A 17,977-nucleotide genomic window follows, 5' to 3' on the forward strand; every position below is an offset into this window, starting at 1 on the left:
ACAGTGTAGCAGACTGTGAGACATTAGAGAGGGGAGAGCTCCCTTCTAACAGGTAATACAGAGACAGTGTAGCAGACTGTGAGACATTAGAGAGGGGAGAGCTCCCTTCTAACAGGTAATACAGAGACAGTGTAGCAGACTGTGAGACATTAGAGAGGGGAGAGCTCCCTTCTAACAGGTAATACAGAGACAGTGTAGCAGACTGTGAGACATTAGAGAGGGGAGAGCTCCCTTCTAACAGGTAATACAGAGACAGTGTAGCAGAGTGTGAGACATTAGAGAGGGGAGAGCTCCCTTCTAACAGGTAATACAGAGACAGTGTAGCAGAGTGTGAGACATTAGAGAGGGGAGAGCTCCCTTCTAACAGGTAATACAGAGACAGTGTAGCAGACTGTGAGACATTAGAGAGGGGAGAGCTCCCTTCTAACAGGTAATACAGAGACAGTGTAGCAGACTGTGAGACATTAGAGAGGGGAGAGCTCCCTTCTAACAGGTAATACAGAGACAGTGTAGCAGACTGTGAGACATTAGAGAGGGGAGAGCTCCCTTCTAACAGGTAATACAGAGACAGTGTAGCAGACTGTGAGACATTAGAGAGGGGAGAGCTCCCTTCTAACAGGTAATACAGAGACAGTGTAGCAGAGTGTGAGACATTAGAGAGGGGAGAGCTCCCTTCTAACAGGTAATACAGAGACAGTGTAGCAGAGTGTGAGACATTAGAGAGGGGAGAGCTCCCTTCTAACAGGTAATACAGAGACAGTGTAGCAGACTGTGAGACATTAGAGAGGGGAGAGCTCCCTTCTAACAGGTAATACAGAGACAGTGTAGCAGAGTGTGAGACATTAGAGAGGGGAGAGCTCCCTTCTAACAGGTAATACAGAGACAGTGTAGCAGAGTGTGAGACATTAGAGAGGGGAGAGCTCCCTTCTAACAGGTAATACAGAGACAGTGTAGCAGACTGTGAGACATTAGAGAGGGGAGAGCTCCCTTCTAACAGGTAATACAGAGACAGTGTAGCAGACTGTGAGACATTAGAGAGGGGAGAGCTCCCTTCTAACAGGTAATACAGAGACAGTGTAGCAGACTGTGAGACATTAGAGAGGGGAGAGCTCCCTTCTAACAGGTAATACAGAGACAGTGTAGCAGACTGTGAGACATTAGAGAGGGGAGAGCTCCCTTCTAACAGGTAATACAGAGACAGTGTAGCAGACTGTGAGACATTAGAGAGGGGAGAGCTCCCTTCTAACAGGTAATACAGAGACAGTGTAGCAGACTGTGAGACATTAGAGAGGGGAGAGCTCCCTTCTAACAGGTAATACAGAGACAGTGTAGCAGACTGTGAGACATTAGAGAGGGGAGAGCTCCCTTCTAACAGGTAATACAGAGACAGTGTAGCAGAGTGTGAGACATTAGAGAGGGGAGAGCTCCCTTCTAACAGGTAATACAGAGACAGTGTAGCAGAGTGTGAGACATTAGAGAGGGGAGAGCTCCCTTCTAACAGGTAATACAGAGACAGTGTAGCAGAGTGTGAGACATTAGAGAGGGGAGAGCTCCCTTCTAACAGGTAATACAGAGACAGTGTAGCAGAGTGTGAGACATTAGAGAGGGGAGAGCTCCCTTCTAACAGGTAATACAGAGACAGTGTAGCAGAGTGTGAGACATTAGAGAGGGGAGAGCTCCCTTCTAACAGGTAATACAGAGACAGTGTAGCAGAGTGTGAGACATTAGAGAGGGGAGAGCTCCCTTCTAACAGGTAATACAGAGACAGTGTAGCAGAGTGTGAGACATTAGAGAGGGGAGAGCTCCCTTCTAACAGGTAATACAGAGACAGTGTAGCAGACTGTGAGACATTAGAGAGGGGAGAGCTCCCTTCTAACAGGTAATACAGAGACAGTGTAGCAGAGTGTGAGACATTAGAGAGGGGAGAGCTCTCTTCTAACAGGTAATACCACACACTTCATTTATTTTTGTTAACCAAAGTTGCAACAGGAATACCAAGGTGAGGAAGACAATGTAGGCCAGGCTGCGTGTCCTGAGGCTCTCACAAGGACTCTTGTAAACATTGTTAATGTGTGCAGCTGTAACTCCCACAATGTTCAACTGCAACATGATCAATTGTGCCATTTTCCGCAACCCGTCCGTGTTGTCTAGTTAATGGTGGCCGTGTTCTCCACCACCCTGGCCGTGTTCTCCACCACCCTGGCCGTGTTCTCCACCACCCTGGCCGTGTTCTCCACCACCCTGGCCGTGTTCTCCACCACCCTGGCCGTGTTCTCCACCACCCTGGCCGTGTTCTCCACCACCCTGGCCGTGTTCTCCACCACCGTGGCCGTGTTCACCACCACCCTGGCCGTGTTCTCCACCACCGTGGCCGTGTTCTCCACCACCCTGGCCGTGTTCTCCACCACCCTGGCCGTGTTCTCCACCACCCTGGCCGTGTTCTCCACCACCGTGGCCGTGTTCTCCACCACCCTGGCCGTGTTCTCCACCACCCTGGCCGTGTTCTCCACCACCCTGGCCGTGTTCTCCACCACCCTGGCCGTGTTCTCCACCACCCTGGCCGTGTTCTCCACCACCCTGGCCGTGTTCTCCACCACCCTGGCCGTGTTCTCCACCACCCTGGCCGTGTTCTTCACCGTGGTGTAGTTGATATCACATAACCAAACACACACTTGATGGGAATTTATATCAGGCCAGACCAGTCCCTTGAAGCCCATATCAAGAGGATAACATCAGCGGCATATGCCAGGCTGGCCAACATACGAACGGCATTCAGAAACTTGTGTAAGGAATCATTCAGAACTTTGTAAACCACATATGTCAGACCAATCCTGGAGTATGCAGCCCCAGCATGGAGTCCATATCTAGTCAAGGATAAGACTAAACTGGAAAAGGTTCAAAGGTTTGCCACCAGACTAGTACCCGAGCTGAGAGGTATGAGCTACGAGGAGAGACTACGGGAATTGAACCTCTCGTCGCTGGATGACAGAAGCGTTAGGTGGGACATGATCACCACATATAACATTCTCAAAGGAACTGATAAAGACAGGCTATTTAACACAAGGGGCACACGCACAAGGGGACACAGGTGGAAACTGATTGCCCAAATGAGCCACAGAGATATTAGAAAGAACTTTTTCAGTGTCAGAGTGGTTAACAGATGGAATGCATTAGGCAGTGATGTGGTGGAGGCTGACTCCATACACAGTTTCAAGTGTAGATATGATAGAGCCCAGTAGGCTCAGGAATCTGTACACGAGTTTATTGACAGTTGAGAGGCGGGACCAAAGAGCCAGAGCTCAACCCCCGCAAGCACAACTAGGTGAGTACACCCCCCCCACCACACACTCACTACTGTCTTAAGAATCTATATGTATGAAAGAGAATGTATGTTAGTTCGTGTGACCAAGGATAAGAGGCCACACGCTTGGGCTTGCCTCACCTAACTTTGTGGGGTTAATGGTCTGGGGTGCGGGACGGACATAGGCTGGGCGGGGTCGGCCTAAGTTAAATGCTTTAAGAAATATTAGCCTATATAGAGACCCCCATACGTTGTAATAGTCAAGTGTGATATATTGAGTATGGTGCCTAGAGTTACTGCTTCCTAATATATTATCCGACAGACCCATTATAGTGGTTGTTGTGCTTTTTAATAATAACTTTTTGGGGAGATGGAGAAGTAGAGGAGGACGATTGGAGGGGAGGGGGGGGGAGGGTAAGGTGGATATGGTGAGAAGGGGAAAGAAGAGCGGGCTGGAACTGTGTGTGTGTGGGGGGGGGGGGGAAGGAGAGGCTACCCCGGGCACCGCCGGGTACTCGTAATGTAAGCATAACGGCACGGCAGCACAACCCTTCCCACTAGGGTCTTCCCTCCCTCTCCCGCCAGCATCCCCAGGCGCCGGAGTTAACTGAACCTGTAACTGACGCATCCTGCCCCGCCTGGCCTGTACCCTCTATCCTGCCCCGCCTGGCCTGTACCCTCTATCCTGCCCCGCCTGGCCTGTACCCTCTATCCTGCCCCGCCTGGCCTGTACCCTCTATCCTGCCCCGTCTGGCCTGTATCCTCTATCCTGCCCCGCCTGGCCTGTATCCTCTATCCTGCCCCCGCCTGGCCTGTACCCTCTATCCTGCCCCCGTCTGGCCTGTACCCTCTATCCTGCCCCGCCTGGCCTGTACCCTCTATCCTGCCCCCGTCTGGCCTGTACCCTCTATCCTGCCCCCGTCTGGCCTGTACCCTCTATCCTGCCCCGCCTGACCTGTACCCTCTATCCTGCCCCGTCTGGCCTGTACCCTCTATCCTGCCCCGCCTGACCTGTACCCTCTATCCTGCCCCGTCTGGCCTGTATCCTCTATCCTGCCCTCGCCTGGCCTGTACCCTCTATCCTGCCCCGCCTGACCTGTACCCTCTATCCTGCCCCGCCTGGCCTGTACCCTCTATCCTGTCCCGTCTGGCCTGTATCCTCTATCCTGCCCTCGCCTGGCCTGTACCCTCTATCCTGCCCCGCCTGACCTGTACCCTCTATCCTGCCCCGCCTGGCCTGTACCCTCTATCCTGTCCCGTCTGGCCTGTATCCTCTATCCTGCCCTCGCCTGGCCTGTACCCTCTATCCTGCCCCCGTCTGGCCTGTACCCTCTATCCTGCCCCGCCTGGCCTGTACCCTCTATCCTGCCCCGCCTGACCTGTACCCTCTATCCTGCCCCCGTCTGGCCTGTACCCTCTATCCTGCCCCGCCTGGCCTGTACCCTCTATCCTGCCCCGCCTGGCCTGTACCCTCTATCCTGCCCCGCCTGACCTGTACCCTCTATCCTGCCCCCGTCTGGCCTGTACCCTCTATCCTGCCCCGCCTGACCTGTACCCTCTATCCTGCCCCGCCTGACCTGTACCCTCTATCCTGCCCCGCCTGACCTGTACCCTCTATCCTGCCCCGCCTGACCCGATTTATTATAAATCGGTTGTATAAAATATAAAAAAATGTAAAATAATTGTCTGCCTTATGCCCTAAAGTGTAGGTTTTCTTTAATGTAAAATTATAGGTGATAATCAAAAACTTTTCGAATTCCATATTTCACCTGCTTGAGCATAGTGCAGTGTTTTACCCTGAGTCAACCAGGGATAGGGAGTAGGTAACTAAGTAATGGTTTAGACGTGCACAACAGATATTGTGTACGAGGATGGCGGCCCTTGAGGAGAGAGAGGTTGCTACACCACCATGTAACACCACACAGACATCATCAGTATTGACCACAGCAACACACTGTTTCCCACAACATTAATGAAATACAATCGTAAAGTATCTTGCAGTATGTGAGAAACAATACATCAGCTTATATTGATTATAATATAGTTGTATCTGTACTCTGTAGAGGGTTAGAGATGTGTGATCGTACATAGAGTGCGGTGTTATCGTACATTGAACCTCAGAAGGTGATGGAAGTGATTATAAGGGTAAACAGGAGCATGTGCTAGGACAGTGCCGTGTGTCTTGGAGAAGGTGAGAGATGTGTGGTCACACACAGTGTAGTGTGTTACTGAGCTACAGGTGCCTGAAGTGTTTGGTAGTGTTATACACCGTCCAGGCACTACGTCCACTTCCCTCCCTCCAATATACTCACTTCCAAATCTGTTTAAATTGGAATTATAAATTTATGTCTCCTAATAATACAAAAATAATGAATCTGGTATTTTGTTCCTATAATAACAAAAATTGGAATAAAATAGTTTTCAAAATATCTTCAATGATCTTGTAACGCTTGTTGATTTGTGCATGGTCCAAAAATTTAATTAAAGTCGCATAAAAACTAACGGAGAAGTTGAATTATTCCAGGAATGTTGGCCCGAGATGGAATTATCCCGCCAAAACTGTACGGTCAACAATATCACTTATGACCATCTTGGTCACTGTGTGACCATCTTGGTCACTGTGTGAACATCTTGGTCACTGTGTGACCATCTTGGTCACTGTGTGACCATCTTGGTCACTGTGTGAACATCTTGGTCACTGTGTGAACATCTTGGTCACTGTGTGACCATCTTGGTCACTGTGTGACCATCTTGGTCACTGTGTGAACATCTTGGCCACTGTGTGACCATCTTGGCCACTGTGTGACCATCTTGGTCACTGTGTGACCATCTTGGTCACTGTGTGACCATCTTAGTCACTTGTGACCATCTTGGTCACTGTGTGACCATCTTGGTCACTGTGTGACCATCTTGGTCACTGTGTGACCATCTTGGTCACTGTGTGACCATCTTGGTCACTGTGTGAACATCTTGGCCACTGTGTGACCATCTTGGCCACTGTGTGACCATCTTGGTCACTGTGTGACCATCTTGGTCACTGTGTGACCATCTTAGTCACTTGTGACCATCTTGGTCACTGTGTGACCATCTTGGTCACTGTGTGACCATCTTGGTCACTGTGTGACCATCTTGGTCACTGTGTGACCATCTTGGCCACTGTGTGAACATCTTGGCCACTGTGTGACCATCTTGGCCACTGTGTGACCATCTTGGTCACTGTGTGACCATCTTGGTCACTGTGTGACCATCTTGGTCACTGTGTGACCATCTTGGTCACTGTGTGACCATCTTGGTCACTGTGTGACCATCTTGGTCACTGTGTGACCATCTTGGCCACTGTGTGACCATCTTGGTCACTGTGTGACCATCTTGGCCACTGTGTGACCATCTTGGTCACTGTGTGACCATCTTGGTCACTGTGTGACCATCTTGGTCACTGTGTGACCATCTTGGTCACTGTGTCTATACTGCTCAGTGACTGGTGCTGAGCAATATGGTGGTGTTTTATCGTGTGTGGTAAACAACTACTTGTAACTCACCATTATTACAAGAGTTGTTTACGTGGGAGTTGTTGTTTACGTGGGAGTTGTTGTTCACGTGGGAGTTGTTGTTCACGTGGGAGTTGTTGTTCACGTGGGAGTTGTTGTTTACGTGGGAGTTGTTGTTTACGTGGGAGTTGTTGTTTACGTGGGAGTTGTTGTTTACGTGGGAGTTGTTGTTCACGTGGGAGTTGTTGTTCACGTGGGAGTTGTTGTTTACGTGGGAGTTGTTGTTTACGTGGGAGTTGTTGTTTACGTGGGAGTTGTTGTTCACGTGGGAGTTGTTGTTCACGTGGGAGTTGTTGTTTACGTGGGAGTTGTTGTTCACGTGGGAGTTGTTGTTCACGTGGGAGGAGAGTGGAGCCTTTAACTCTCCTGTCCACTCCAGATTGATCGTAGTTCAGTGAAGAGTATTAAACCTGGGAGATTATTGAGTAATGTAGCAAAGGTTACTGTGTGGTATAGGCCCCCCTTCCCCCCCCCTCTCCCTCCCCCCTCTCCCTCCCCCCTCTCCCTCCCCCCTCTCCCTCCCCCCTCTCCCTCCCCCTCTCCTCCCCCTCTCCTCCTCCTCCCCTCCTCCTCCCCTCCTCCTCCCCTCCTCCTCCCCTCCTCCTCCCCTCCTCCTCCCCCCCTCCCCCCCCTCCCCTCCTCCTCCCCCCCTCCCCCCCTCCCCCCCCCTCCCCGTGTTACCTTAGCTCTAGTGTTGTCAGTGACCTTGTGTGTGGTGGTGAGCGTCAACAGGGTGAGAGGCGCTGGGCCGCTGACATCACCAGCTAATGCTGATGTCATTAGTGCTGACGTCACCATTGATGCCGCCGCCATCTTGGTGACGTCACCAACCAAGAATGCCTTCTTCAGTACATGTTCTTGAAGGAAACTCTGATACCGTGGTAATTACATTGTTACATCTGATAATGTCTCGTATCAAACCATCTTCTGTATGTTCTTAGATGTGACAGAAGCTTCTGAAGACGTTGATGCAATGCTGGGGAGTTGGCCCTCTGATGCGTGACGTCACACCATAACAAACATCTTGTGTGGTGGCAGGTGTGGGCGTGTTGGTTGGCAAGCCTGGTGGTGGGTGGCAGGTGTGGGCGTGTTGGTTGGCAAGCCTGGTGGTGGGTGGCAGGTGTGGGCGTGTTGGTTGGCAAGCCTGGTGGTGGGTGGAGGTGTGGGCGTGTTGGTTGGCAAGCCTGGTGGTGGGTGGAGGTGTGGGCGTGTTGGTTGGCAAGCCTGGTGGTGGGTGGCAGGTGTGGGCGTGTTGGTTGGCAAGCCTGGTGGTGGGTGGCAGGTGTGGGCGTGTTGGTTGGCAAGCCTGGTGGTGGGTGGAGGTGTGGGCGTGTTGGTTGGCAAGCCTGGTGGTGGGTGGAGGTGTGGGCGTGTTGGTTGGCAAGCCTGGTGGTGGGTGGCAGGTGTGGGCGTGTTGGTTGGCAAGCCTGGTGGTGGGTGGAGGTGAGGTCACCCACCGCTGCCCACCTGGAGGGTCACCACTGCCCACCTGGAGGGTCACCACTGCCCACCTGGAGGGTCACCACTGCCCACCTGGAGGGTCACCACTGCCCACCTGGAGGGTCACCACTGCCCACCTGGAGGGTCACCACTGCCCACCTGGAGGGTCACCACTGCCCACCTGGAGGGTCACCACTGCCCACCTGGAGGGGCACCACTGCCCACCTGGAGGGGCACCACTGCCCACCTGGAGGGGCACCACTGCCCACCTGGAGGGGCACCACTGCCCACCTGGAGGGTCACCACTGCCCACCTGGAGGGTCCCCACTGCCCACCTGGAGGGTCACCACTGCCCACCTGGAGGGTCACCACTGCCCACCTGGAGGGTCACCACTGCCCACCTGGAGGGTCACCACTGCCCACCTGGAGGGTCACCACTGCCCACCTGGAGGGTCACCACTGCCCACCTGGAGGGGCACCACTGCCCACCTGGAGGGGCACCACTGCCCACCTGGAGGGGCACCACTGCCCACCTGGAGGGGCACCACTGCCCACCTGGAGGGGCACCACTGCCCACCTGGAGGGTCACCACTGCCCACCTGGAGGGTCACCACTGCCCACCTGGAGGGTCACCACTGCCCACCTGGAGGGTCACCACTGCCCACCTGGAGGGTCACCACTGCCCACCTGGAGGGTCACCACTGCCCACCTGGAGGGTCACCACTGCCCACCTGGAGGGGCACCACTGCCCACCTACACCTGGGCTGCCTCACTCTCAGCCCACGTGGGTGTGGGCGTTAGTGTCTCCTCGCTTAAGCATAGTTTAAACCCCGCTTCCTACCTCAGGGTGCTGGGGTCAACTGGGGGTGACGGTGCTGGGGTCAACTGGGGGTGACGGTGCTGGGGTCAACTGGGGGTGACGGTGCTGGGGTCAACTGGGGGTGACGGTGCTGGGGTCAACTGGGGGTGACGGTGCTGGGGTCAACTGGGGGTGACGGTGCTGGGGTCAACTGGGGGTGACGGTGCTGGGGTCAACTGGGGGTGACGGTGCTGGGGTCAACTGGGGGTGACGGTGCTGGGGTCAACTGGGGGTGACGGTGCTGGGGTCAACTGGGGGTGACGGTGCTGGGGTCAACTGGGGGTGACGGTGCTGGGGTCAACTGGGGGTGACGGTGCTGGGGTCAACTGGGGGGGGGGTGACCCCCGTACCACCGTCACTGAGGACTGACGAGGTCGTGCGCTACACGATGGTCTCTTGTTTATAAGGTCAATATATGTCGATATTTTATTGACCTTTGTACTTAAAGTTCCACTGCATTCCTAAACACCGTAGTGACCCCTGTAGTGTGGCTCATTACTTTACTGGCACACACACACTTATACACGCTCATACACGCACGCACGCTGTGTGTGTGTGTACTCACCTAATTGTGTCTGCAGGATCGAGCATTGACTTGGATCCCGCCTTTCCAGCCATCGGATATTTACAGCAATGACTGTGGTCCTATTTCCCTATCATACCTGGTTTTAAAATTATGAATAGTATTTGGCTTCCTCAACCTGTTCCTTAATTTCATTCCATTTTCCCACTACTCTCACGCTTCTTCTAACTTCCTAAACTTCCTAACATCTATGTGACTCATCTGAGTTTCCAGCTTCCATCCATGTCCCCTCGTTCTGTTACTATTCCGTGTGAACATTTCGTCTATGTCCACACTGTCAATCCCCCTGAGTATTTTATACGTTCCTATCATGTCCCCCCTCTCCCTTCTTCTTTCTAGTGTCGTAAGGCACAGTTCCCTCAGGCGCTCCTCATACCCCATCCCTCGTAGCTCTGGGACGAATCTCGTTGCAAACCTCTGAACCTTTTCCAGTTTCCTTATATGCTTCTTCAGATGGGGACTCCATGATGAGGCGGCATACTCTTAAGACTGGCCTCACGTAGGCAGTGTAAAGCGCCCTAAATGCCTCCTTACTTAGGTTTCTGAATGATGTTCTAACTTTTGCCAGTGTTGAGTACGCTGCTGTCGTTATCCTATTTATATGTGCTTCAGGAGATAGATTAGATGTTACGTCCACACCCAGGACTCTTTCGCGCGTCGTCACAGGTAGGCTGTTCCCCTTCATTGTGTACTGTCCCTTTGGTCTCCTATCTCCTAGTCCCATTTCCATAACTTTACATTTGCTCGTGTTTTCTCGTGTGTGTGTGTGTGTGTGTGTGTGTGTGTGTGTGTGTGTGTATGTGTATTCACCTAGTTATATTCACCTAGTTGTGTTTGCAGGGGTTGAGCTTTGCTCTTTCGGCCTGCCTCTCAACTGTCAATCAACTGTTTTACTAATTTTTGTTTTCTCTCCACACACACACACACACACACACACACACACACACACGCACACGCACACGCACACGCACACACACACACACACACACACCAGGAAGCAGCCCGTGACAGCTGACTAACTCCCAGGTACCTATTTACTGCTAGGTAACAAGGGCATTCAGGGTGAAAGAAACTTTGTCCATTTGTTTCTGTCTGGTGCGGGAATCGAACCCGCGCCACAGAATTAAGAGTCCTGCGCGCTATCCACCAGGCTACCAAGTCCTCATAGCCATGGGGCCTGGTAGTGTGTACTCACCTAATTGTGTTTGCGGGGGTTGAGCTCTGGCTCTTTGGTCCCGCCTCTCAACCGTCAATCAACAGGTGTGTATGTGTGTGTACTCTGGCCACTACCGACCATTCCCAGGATGCCGTCCCTAGAAACTGTGCCAGGTAGCTATTTACTACCGGGTGAAGAGAGGCATCAGGTAGTGTTGAGAGTAGCGGTGCTATGTAATACTGGAGGGTGGTGGCGTGTGAAGGTAGACGAGTGTGTATAGCTCTACCCTCTACCACACACCACCACCCCGGCACCTTAACTACTGACACACCTGGACAACACTCTACACACCTGGAAGTCAGCGCTAGGAGAGGTCTCATGAGCGACGCTGCTAGTTACAGACCTGTGTCATATCGCCCACATCACACTGCAGTGAGAGAGATGGTAGGACGTGTGCAATATACCCAGTGAACTGTGTCACTAACAACCCCTAGTATGGAGGATTGTTCTTGCTGTTCATTGTGAACAAACTCTACGTAGGCAGGTTGTTCAGCGGTGGCCCTGACCTCAATGGAATTTCCTGAGACATAACTTAGTGGGGGGAGGTGGGGGGGGGGGGGGGGGTAGGGGGGATGTTGAGAAAGAGGAACCTTTAAGGTACTGAACAAATTGGGAGATATTTATCCAGGTAATTGGTTTAAAAGGTTTGGTTGTGGTCCCTGTAGCCAAGTGTGTGTGGTGTAGTGTGTGTGGTGTAGTGTGTGTGGTGTAGTGTGTGTGGTGTAGTGTGTGTGGTGTAGTGTGTGTGGTGTAGTGTGTGTGGTGTAGTGTGTGTGGTGTAGTGTGTGTGGTGTAGTGTGTGTGGTGTAGTGTGTGTGGTGTAGTGTGTGTGGTGTAGTGTGTGTGGTGTAGTGTGTGTGGTGTAGTGTGTGTGGTGTAGTGTGTGTGGTGTAGTGTGTGTGGTGTAGTGTGTGTGGTGTAGTGTGTGTGGTGTAGTGTGTAGTGTGTGTGGTGTAGTGTGTGTGGTGTAGGGTGTAGTGTGTGTGGTGTAGTGTGTGTGGTGTAGTGTGTGTGGTGTAGTGTGTAGTGTGTGTGGTGTAGTGTGTGTGGTGTAGTGTGTAGGGTGTAGTGTGTGTGGTGTAGTGTGTAGTGTGTGTGGTGTAGTGTGTGTGGTGTAGGGTGTAGTGTGTGTGGTGTAGTGTGTGTGGTGTAGAGTGTAGTGTGTGTGGTGTAGTGTGTGTGGTGTAGTGTGTACACCTTGTGAAGTGGTCCATTAAGGGCGTATTGGTGTGGCGGCCAGTCTTATAGTCCCGCCCACACCGCCGCTCACACCGCCGCTCACACCGCCGCCCACACCGCCGCTCACACCGCCGCCCACACCGCCGCTCACACCGCCGCCCACACCGCCGCTCACACCGCCGCTCACACCGCCGCCCACACCGCCGCTCACACCGCCGCCCACACCGCCGCTCACACCGCCGCCCACACCGCCGCTCACACCGCCGCCCACACCGCCGCTCACACCGCCGCTCACACCGCCGCCCACACCGCCGCCCACACCGCCGCTCACACCGCCGCTCACACCGCCGCCCACACCGCCGCCCACACCGCCGCTCACACCGCCGCTCACACCGCCGCCCACACCGCCGCTCACACGCCCACAGTGTAGCGTCAGGCCCACACATTACCATAGTGCTCATCCCCTCCCCTCCCGCCTACACCAATGTACACCCCGCCCCCACACCCCGCCCCCGCACCCCACCCCCACACCCCGCCCCCACACCCCGCCCCCACACCCCGCCCCCACACCCCGCCCCCACACCCCGCCCCCACACCCCGCCCCCGCACCCCGCCCCCACACCCCGCCCCCGCACCCCGCCCCCGCACCCCGCCCCCGCACCCCGCCCCCACACCCCGCCCCCACACCCCGCCCCCACACCCCGCCCCCACACCCCGCCCCCACACCCCGCCCCCACACCCCGCCCCCACACCCCGCCCACACCAAGTTACATTACGGTAGGCTAGTACAGGTAAGTTAGTTTATGTAGAGTTATGCCGTGATGTTCAGACTTTGTTGAACGAAGGAGTTACAGAACAACTTTGATGACTGAGATTAACTTCTGATGGCTCTGACAATAACTTTTGAGGACATGAGTAGTATTTTGACGTCTTTGAGAGTCTCTCTGATGTACTTGAGTGCGTTAGTGACTATTTTTTCTTTTCCCAAGAAGTTATATTTGACTATTTTTAGTTAAGGGGAAAAGTTATTTTAATTAAGAAAGGATGTAAAGATGATGTACTTGCTTATTGTTTAAAGTTAAGTGAGCCATATTGTTCGCCTCGAAGGTGCTGAAAGAAGTAATATTTGACTATTTTTAGTGACTTGACGAATAATTTTAGGTAAAAAAGATAAGAAAATATGGTGAAAAGTGAATATTTTTAGTTGAGAGAAGTAATATGTTAGTTAAGAAACGACAAGAAAGATAAACATGGCTAGTTGCAGTTGATTGACCAATATTTTAGTTAAGAAATGATGGTGACTATTTTGTGGTTGACGAATATTTTAGTTAAAAACAACAAGAAAAGTTTGTCCTTGTAAATCTGTACTGAATGGAAGAAAACAGTTTTACATTAGATTTTAAAGAACATGTAAGAGAATGTGGTGAACACAGTGAACACACGGGGAACATGACAAAGAACGCAGAACATGTAAGAAAATGCGGTGAACACACGGGGAACATGACTAAGAACGCAGGACATGTAAGAGAATGAACACTGATCTTGTGAAGAACATTCTGAGAACATGACAAAGAACATAGACATAAATGGAGAAACAGGTGAAAAATGTCATTTGAATGTGTATAAAACACGAATAATGAGTATAAACAGTTGTAGAGAGAAGATGGAGGGAATACATAAATACAGAGAACATGCTGTGAACATTGGTAGAACATGAAGAACATGAAGAATATGGAGAGAATATACACGTACAGTAAGATTATTGAAGGTTTGAATAAGTTGGGAAATGGACAAGATGATGGGGGAGTAGGGGGAGAGGGAGGAGAAGATAAGAGGGGGAGGAAGGGAAGGGAAGGGGGGCGAGATGCTGGGAGTAGGGGTGTGTGGGGGGAGGGGAAGATAAGGGTGTGGGGAGATAAGGGTGGGAAAAGGTAAGGTGTGATATGACTGCGTGTGATTATTATTATTATTATTATTACAGTGTGAATGATTATTTACACAGGTGAGTAAACAAAGGGTGTTGAAGGACAGGATGTGTTTACTTTGATAATGTGAGACACTGGAGAGCGTCTTCATCTGAACTAGTTAAGTTTGATGAACTAGGACAAGAGCTGGAGTTCGGTAATTTACTTGTTGAGTTATTTAACACGAATCTGAAATGTAGTGGGGGGGGGTTAAAATTGTCTTGGTATTTGTGTGGGCAACAATTAACTTACACGAGCACACTCAGGAGGAGCACAAGAGCTGAAACTTTAATACTGTTTTTAATTTATGTTACTACGTTAGAAATGGAACAGGTTTAAATGTCAGGAAACTTGGGCTGATAGTAGTGAATTTACAAGAGGAATCTAAGGCGGAGAACGGGAGCTAGAGTTCGACAACTGTGTTTTCTTTCCTTACAATGTTTGAAATATGACTGCTTTAATTTTCAAGGAAGTTGATTAGGTATTAACGAAGATACCAGAAGGGGTTAAGGTGGGGGACCGGAGCTGGAGCTCGGTAACTAAAGTATTGTATTGTACTACTTCTGAAATATAGCGGTTTTAAATTTCATGGAAATTGTTGAGGTATTAATGAAGATACGAGACGGTTAAGGGGGGGGATAAGAGCTAGAGTTCGGTAATTGTTTGGAACTAATGTACTGCGTCTGAAATATGACGGAGGTAAAGAAGGCGGGGCAGGGGAGCTAGAACTTCCTTACCGACTTGATTTAATTTACTACGTCTGAAATATGACCGTTTAAAATTGGGCTAAAAATTGGGTTATTAGTAAGGAAACTCCACACAAATGTGGTCGCTGACAAATGTTGGTCTTTTACTGGTCTCTGTCACATTTTGTGTTTTTACTGGACTCTGAAGAAATTCGTTCATCAGCTGGACTCTAATTATCGGTCTTTAAGTGGACTCTGAATAATTTTGGTCTAAAATGGTCTCTGTCATATTTCGGTCTTCAACTGTTCTCTGAATAATTTTCGGTCATTTACAGGTGAAATAGCAATAAATGGATATAAAATCTTAAAACTTACTGCTAAGATGTCTATTTTCCTTAACAAACTTCTATGAACATATTCTCTGAAAATGATCTTTTTTGACGAATTTTGGTCTTAAACTCTTTAAGAAACTTCTATGATTATATGAACTCTGAAATATTGTTATAAATCTGAACTCTGTAATATTTTATAATTCCCTCCATAAGAAACCTTTAACTCTAAATCGGTAACTTTTGTCCTGAATTTTCCCCATAAGAAACCTTTAAGGCCATACCCGACACTGGCAAAATTTACCTGTAGCCCCTGACGGCGTAATGGTCCAGGGAAAGGACTTACGCAAGCACTTACGAACGTGTACATCTTTCCTCAATCTTTGACGGCTTTGGTTACATTTATTAAACAGTTTACAACCATGAAAACTTCCTATTTAACTGTTGTCATTGTTATAAACAGCCTCCTGGTGCTTCAGAACTCATTAACTGTTTAATAATTGGAAATAAAGCCGCCAAAGCTTGAGAAAAGATGTACAGGTTCGTAAGTGCTTGCGTAAGTGCTTTCGTGAATCTGGTCCCAGAACTGTTATATTGGTCGACACTCCGCCATCCCTACTACTGCCGCCCACCACCAGGCGGGAGTTACAGTGGTCCAGAGAGTTATGGTGGAGTTACAGTGGTCCAGGTAGTTATGGTGGAGTTACAGTGGTCCAGATAGTTATGGTGGAGTTACAGTGGTCCAGAGAGTTATGGTGGAGTTACAGTGGTCCAGATAGTTATGGTGGAGTTACAGTGGTCCAGGTAGTTATGGTGGAGTTACAGTAGTCCAGATAGTTATGGTGGAGTTACAGTGGTCCAGGTAGTTATGGTGGAGTTACAGTGGTCCAGGGAGTTATGGTGGAGTTACAGTGGTCCAGAGAGTTATGGTGGAGTTACAGTGGTCCAGGTAGTTATGGTGGAGTTACAGTGGTCCAGGTAGTTATGGTGGAGTTACAGTGGTCCAGGTAGTTATGGTGGAGTTACAGTGGTCCAGGGAGTTATGGTGGAGTTACAGTGGTCCAGAGAGTTATGGTGGAGTTACAGTGGTCCAGAGAGTTATGGTGGAGTTACAGTGGTCCAGAGAGTTATGGTGGAGTTACAGTGGTCCAGAGAGTTATGGTGGAGTTACAGTGGTCCAGAGAGTTATGGTGGAGTTACAGTGGTCCAGAGAGTTATGGTGGAGTTACAGTGGTCCAGATAGTTATGGTGGAGTTACAGTGGTCCAGATAGTTATGGGTAGAGTTACAGTGGTCCAGATAGTTATGGGTAGAGTTACAGTGGTGCAGAGAGTTATGGTGGAGTTACAGTGGTGCAGAGAGTTATGGTGGAGTTACAGTGGTCCAGATAGTTATGGTGGAGTTACAGTGGTCCAGATAGTTATGGGTAGAGTTACAGTGGTCCAGATAGTTATGGGTAGAGTTACAGTGGTGCAGAGAGTTATGGTGGAGTTACAGTGGTGCAGAGAGTTATGGGTGGAGTTACAGTGGTGCAGAGAGTTATGGTGGAGTTACAGTGGTCCAGATAGTTATGGTGGAGTTACAGTGGTCCAGATAGTTATGGGTAGAGTTACAGTGGTGCAGATAGTTATGGTGGAGTTACAGTGGTCCAGATAGTTATGGTGGAGTTACAGTGGTGCAGATAGTTATGGTGGAGTTACAGTGGTCCAGATAGTTATGGGTAGAGTTACAGTGGTGCAGATAGTTATGGGAGGAGTTACAGTGGTCCAGATAGTTATGGGAAGAGTTACAGTGGTCCAGATAGTTATGGGTGGAGTTACAGTGGTGCAGGTAGTTATGGGAAGAGTTACAGTGGTCCAGATAGTTATGGTGGAGTTACAGTGGTCCAGATAGTTATGGGAAGAGTTACAGTGGTCCAGATAGTTATGGTGGAGTTACAGTGGTCCAGATAGTTATGGTGGAGTTACAGTGGTCCAGATAGTTATGGTGGAGTTACAGTGGTCCAGATAGTTATGGGTAGAGTTACAGTGGTGCAGATAGTTATGGGTAGAGTTACAGTGGTGCAGATAGTTATGGGTAGAGTTACAGTGGTGCAGATAGTTATGGGTAGAGTTACAGTGGTGCAGATAGTTATGGGTGGTGGTGGGTAAGGAAGCCATGATGATGGTGGTGGTATAAATATAAGAGACAGCCGCCACTCAGAATACGAGACAATGGTGTGCAGGTGTGCAGACTGTTGCGTTATTTGGGCCACCTTGCCAGGTCCCGGCCATTGTCCATGATGATTGGTCAACGGCAGACTGCTTCCTCTGTCGCCGTACTTCCTCTTTGAACCCCCTTTAATTCAGGAGTGTTGACCCTTCACTCTTCAATCCCTGTGGGTCTCCCTGTGGGTCTCCCTGTGGGTCTTCCCTCCACCACCTCCACGGTCCACCGGAACACCCCCCCCCCCTCCTCATTCACCAGGAAGTTGTCTTAAACTTAGGTACGTCTGTGTTTATCCAGATATCCACATGGGATCCCAGACACACCTCAAGGTAACGATCTTTGGAGCTTTTGTAGTGACTCCACGTGCTGCGTTCTGACGACACCTGGCACTCTGACACCACCTTTGGCACTGACACCCCTCGCGGCACACTGACACCACCTGTGTGTGTCACTGGTGAGAGTGGTGGTGGTGGTGTAAGCTGGTGGTCAACCACAGCTACCTCTGGCACCTCTGGCATTGTTGGTGTCAGGCCAGACGTGGCACGACCTGTGGCACCCTGCTGTAATACACCTGCCCTGCTGGCACCGTACACAGGCGTGTATGGCGCACCACGCCTCCCACTGACTTTTAGCGACGCCAGCACAGCTCCAGCACCACCAAAGGT

At 50.7% G+C, this 17,977-nt stretch overlaps 2 protein-coding genes across 2 annotated transcripts; both read left to right on the forward strand.

Annotated features, from left to right (window-relative positions):
* Positions 1–2,154: 2,154 nt before the first annotated feature.
* LOC138350076 (uncharacterized) lies at positions 2,155–2,646 on the forward strand. Its single transcript, XM_069300360.1, has one exon. The coding sequence runs from the start codon at positions 2,155–2,157 to the stop codon at positions 2,644–2,646; it is 492 nt and encodes a 163-aa protein (XP_069156461.1).
* Positions 2,647–7,685: 5,039 nt separating this feature from the next.
* Positions 7,686–12,556, forward strand: LOC138350077 (putative uncharacterized protein FLJ46204). The gene is made up of 2 exons (XM_069300361.1): positions 7,686–7,730; positions 12,188–12,556. The coding sequence occupies exons 1-2, from the start codon at positions 7,686–7,688 to the stop codon at positions 12,554–12,556; spliced, it is 414 nt and encodes a 137-aa protein (XP_069156462.1).
* Positions 12,557–17,977: the final 5,421 nt, after the last annotated feature.

Source organism: Procambarus clarkii, chromosome 43, assembly GCF_040958095.1.
Source record: "Procambarus clarkii isolate CNS0578487 chromosome 43, FALCON_Pclarkii_2.0, whole genome shotgun sequence".
NCBI lineage: Eukaryota > Metazoa > Arthropoda > Malacostraca > Decapoda > Cambaridae > Procambarus > Procambarus clarkii.

Excerpts from the sequence above, each read along its gene's own strand:
- LOC138350077 (XM_069300361.1), top strand. The coding sequence starts at position 7,686 with ATGCCTTCTTCAGTACATGTTCTTGAAGGAAACTCTGATACCGTG. Across the intron at positions 7,731-12,187 it reads AAGGAAACTCTGATACCGTG|TCTTATAGTCCCGCCCACAC; the intron begins GTAATTACATTG and ends TGTGGCGGCCAG.
- LOC138350076 (XM_069300360.1), top strand. The coding sequence starts at position 2,155 with ATGGTGGCCGTGTTCTCCACCACCCTGGCCGTGTTCTCCACCACCCTG.